The following is a 988-nucleotide window of genomic DNA, read 5'->3' on the forward strand; positions in this document are numbered from 1 at the left end:
TAAAAGACAGCGCTAAGCCAAATGTGAATAATGTATTTGGTGATAAAATTTTAACTAATCTCAATAAAATTACATCTCACAATCGGAATAAAGTATTTTGATGAAAGTTTGCAGTAACTATCAAAAGAACAAWTTTTTTTTTTACTTAATTCCAACTTTTCTATTCTGTATTTACTTTGATATGCTTTCAAAGGTGACATCAATGCGAAAAGGAAGCTCTGCTTAGTGAGAACAGATTTTTCAGCTCCTACGCTTCCTGAATCTTTGTTTTTTCCAGAACAATCAAGTCCAAGAAGCTGCTGTTTACCTGTGTTGTGTTCTGTGATCTCACCACTCGCTCCAGGAATCCCCAGTTGAAGACCAACAATGAAAACCAGCAGACAAACTCTGGCCATTTTACTGCCGTCAGTGATCTGGCTGATTATGAGACACAGACTCAAGCAGTGCACTTAGACTAACTCACCACTCCAAAGTACAGGGGACACTGTTTACTCACCTGTGTGGTCACAATCTGTGGGKGTTTGTTCTTTCACATTTGCTTTGATTTAGACATTAGAAAGRAAGTGYGAGGGAAAACAACACACCCAATTATTCTGGAATTAAAGATACCAATTTCATGMGAAAAATAGATTTATAGAAGAACTTAATGTGAAGGTGGTGATTTTTTTTTATCACATGTTGGCTTCAAGTCAAACATTGTCTAATATTGACGGTTCATGACAGCTGAAAATGTTTTGTGTGTGAATGTTTGTGCTYAACTATTAGTAGTGTTGTTAATCCGTTTTGTGATGAGCATCTTTACACATCACACAGAGAAAAAATAAACTGCAAAAACTTTTAAAAGAAGGTTAAAAGGCAAATTTGATCATATTACATCTGAGCCTTAGAAGGACAACCTAAACAATGATACAGATTAACATATTTGGAGTGAAGACATGTTGCCTGGGACCTACAGTAAGCAGAAATAGACTGAGCACTAATAAAAAAA

General features: G+C 35.5%; 1 protein-coding gene across 1 annotated transcript in view; it reads right to left on the reverse strand.

Moving 5' to 3' along the window:
- The window catches only part of f9b (coagulation factor IXb), a 15,469-nt gene that overhangs the window by 9,013 nt on the left and 5,468 nt on the right, over window positions 1-988 (reverse strand). The window contains exon 2 of the mRNA XM_017308493.1: window positions 308-413. Coding sequence (XP_017163982.1) covers window positions 308-413 — 106 coding nt within the window. The remainder of the gene's footprint in view (window positions 1-307; window positions 414-988) is intronic.

This window comes from Poecilia reticulata, linkage group LG14, assembly GCF_000633615.1.
Source record: "Poecilia reticulata strain Guanapo linkage group LG14, Guppy_female_1.0+MT, whole genome shotgun sequence".
Lineage (NCBI taxonomy): Eukaryota > Metazoa > Chordata > Actinopteri > Cyprinodontiformes > Poeciliidae > Poecilia > Poecilia reticulata.